At 36.3% G+C, this 1,578-nt stretch overlaps 1 protein-coding gene across 1 annotated transcript in view; it reads left to right on the top strand.

The window, feature by feature from the left end:
* Window positions 1-1,578, top strand: part of LOC106527023 (dynein light chain Tctex-type 1) — a gene marked incomplete in the record, with an annotated part of 10,404 nt that overhangs the window by 3,537 nt on the left and 5,289 nt on the right. The window contains 1 exon segment of the mRNA XM_014021777.1: window positions 1,112-1,189. Coding sequence (XP_013877231.1) covers window positions 1,112-1,189 — 78 coding nt within the window.

Below are 1,578 nucleotides of genomic sequence, written 5' to 3'. Positions count from 1 at the left end.
GTCATCTACAAGCTTTGCAAGTGGGAAAACCTGAAAAATCAACAGTGTATCAAATACTTGTTCTCCCCACTGTATAACAACACTGTTAAGTATTACATGAGACTTAACTGTGGGCGGAGCTTATTTAACACTGTCCAGTGTTGAGACAACACTGAGGAAATCAACACTATGAATTAACACCAACACTGGGTGTGAGTGTACTCAGAAAGTGTTAAAATAACACTAGGGGGGTGTTAAATCAACACCCAAAAGTTTAACACTGAAGTTTTAACACTCCTGTTTTTGCTGTGTAATGAAAAAGTTGGGATGTGTAAAATGTCAATTAAAACAGAGGGCAGTGCTTTGAAAACAAAAACTTGGATTTTATTCACAATGAAATATGGTAAAAATGCCAAATGCTGAAACAGCTTTTTAAATATTTTTAGAAAAATAATAAAACAGTAATTTTGAGTTTGATGAAAGCAACACATCTGTAAAAAATGTTCCAGAGGCAAGAAAGGCTTTAAAAGTAGGAGGTATGAATGAGTCGTAGCGACATTTTCTAACTAGTGAGGTTAACAGGTCAGTAAGAGTTACAGTGTTTAGAGAGGCTGAACCTTTCAGAAGATGAGCAGAGGGTCACCAGTCTAAGAGAAGCTGTGTCTTTAAATAGAGGAAATGGTTTCAGTGGTTCCTGTAAAGAATTTAACATTTTGATTGGTCTGACCACAGAACAGTTTCTCACTTTGCCTCGGTCCATTTGGAATGAGCTTCGGTCCAGAGAAGATGACCGTGTTTCTGGATGGTGTTCACAGCGTTCTTCTTTGTATGATAGAGCTTTAAAAACCTTTTCATGATGTTATGAACTGTAGATGATAGGATACTCAAAGTCTTCCCAATTTTATGTTAAGGAGCATTATTCAGAATTAGTTCCACGATTTTTAGGCCCTGGTTTTTACAGACTAGTGAACTTCTGCAAAATTTAGCCTCAAAATAAATAAAATGTAAGTTTATGAGAAGTTGTATAAAACACACGTGTATTGTTTTGGTAGTTGACTAACAAATAAAAACTATATAGAGTTATAAGGTTTTCTAAAAGAGGAGTAAGTTTTAACAGAGCTCCTGTCTACAGTGACGTGTGCTGTGATGCAGAAGACAGGAGCTGGTCTTCACACAGCAAACTCCTGCTACTGGGACACTGCCATGGACGGTAAGACCCCCCCCCCCCCCCCCCACTCCCACTGTCTCATTGCTCAGTAATATGTAAAGGCTGCTTTAGCTTCCATGTTGTTCTCATGCTTTTGAAAAAGATCTCTTGTCTCATGATCACTTTTATTCTTTTTGTCTTCTTGTAATACTTTTAACTTTTAGCTCACCATTTTGCTTCTGTTTATTTTTTGATATTCAGCATTTTGCTATTTTTCCAATAAAAAAATAACCTTTATATTGAATACACACTTTGGAATATTTATGTTTGAAATGTTTAGCTGCTTAAAGGAAGAAGTTTGTTTGGAATTATAGGAATTAATTCTATATATAAACTACCAGTCAAAGGTTTGGACACACCTTCTCATTCAGGCCGTGGCCAAACTATTGACT

Source organism: Austrofundulus limnaeus, unplaced genomic scaffold (genome assembly GCF_001266775.1).
Source record: "Austrofundulus limnaeus strain Quisiro unplaced genomic scaffold, Austrofundulus_limnaeus-1.0 Scaffold305, whole genome shotgun sequence".
Lineage (NCBI taxonomy): Eukaryota > Metazoa > Chordata > Actinopteri > Cyprinodontiformes > Rivulidae > Austrofundulus > Austrofundulus limnaeus.
Note: the sequence above shows the minus strand (reverse complement) of the source record. Positions and strands in the feature narration are given on the sequence as shown.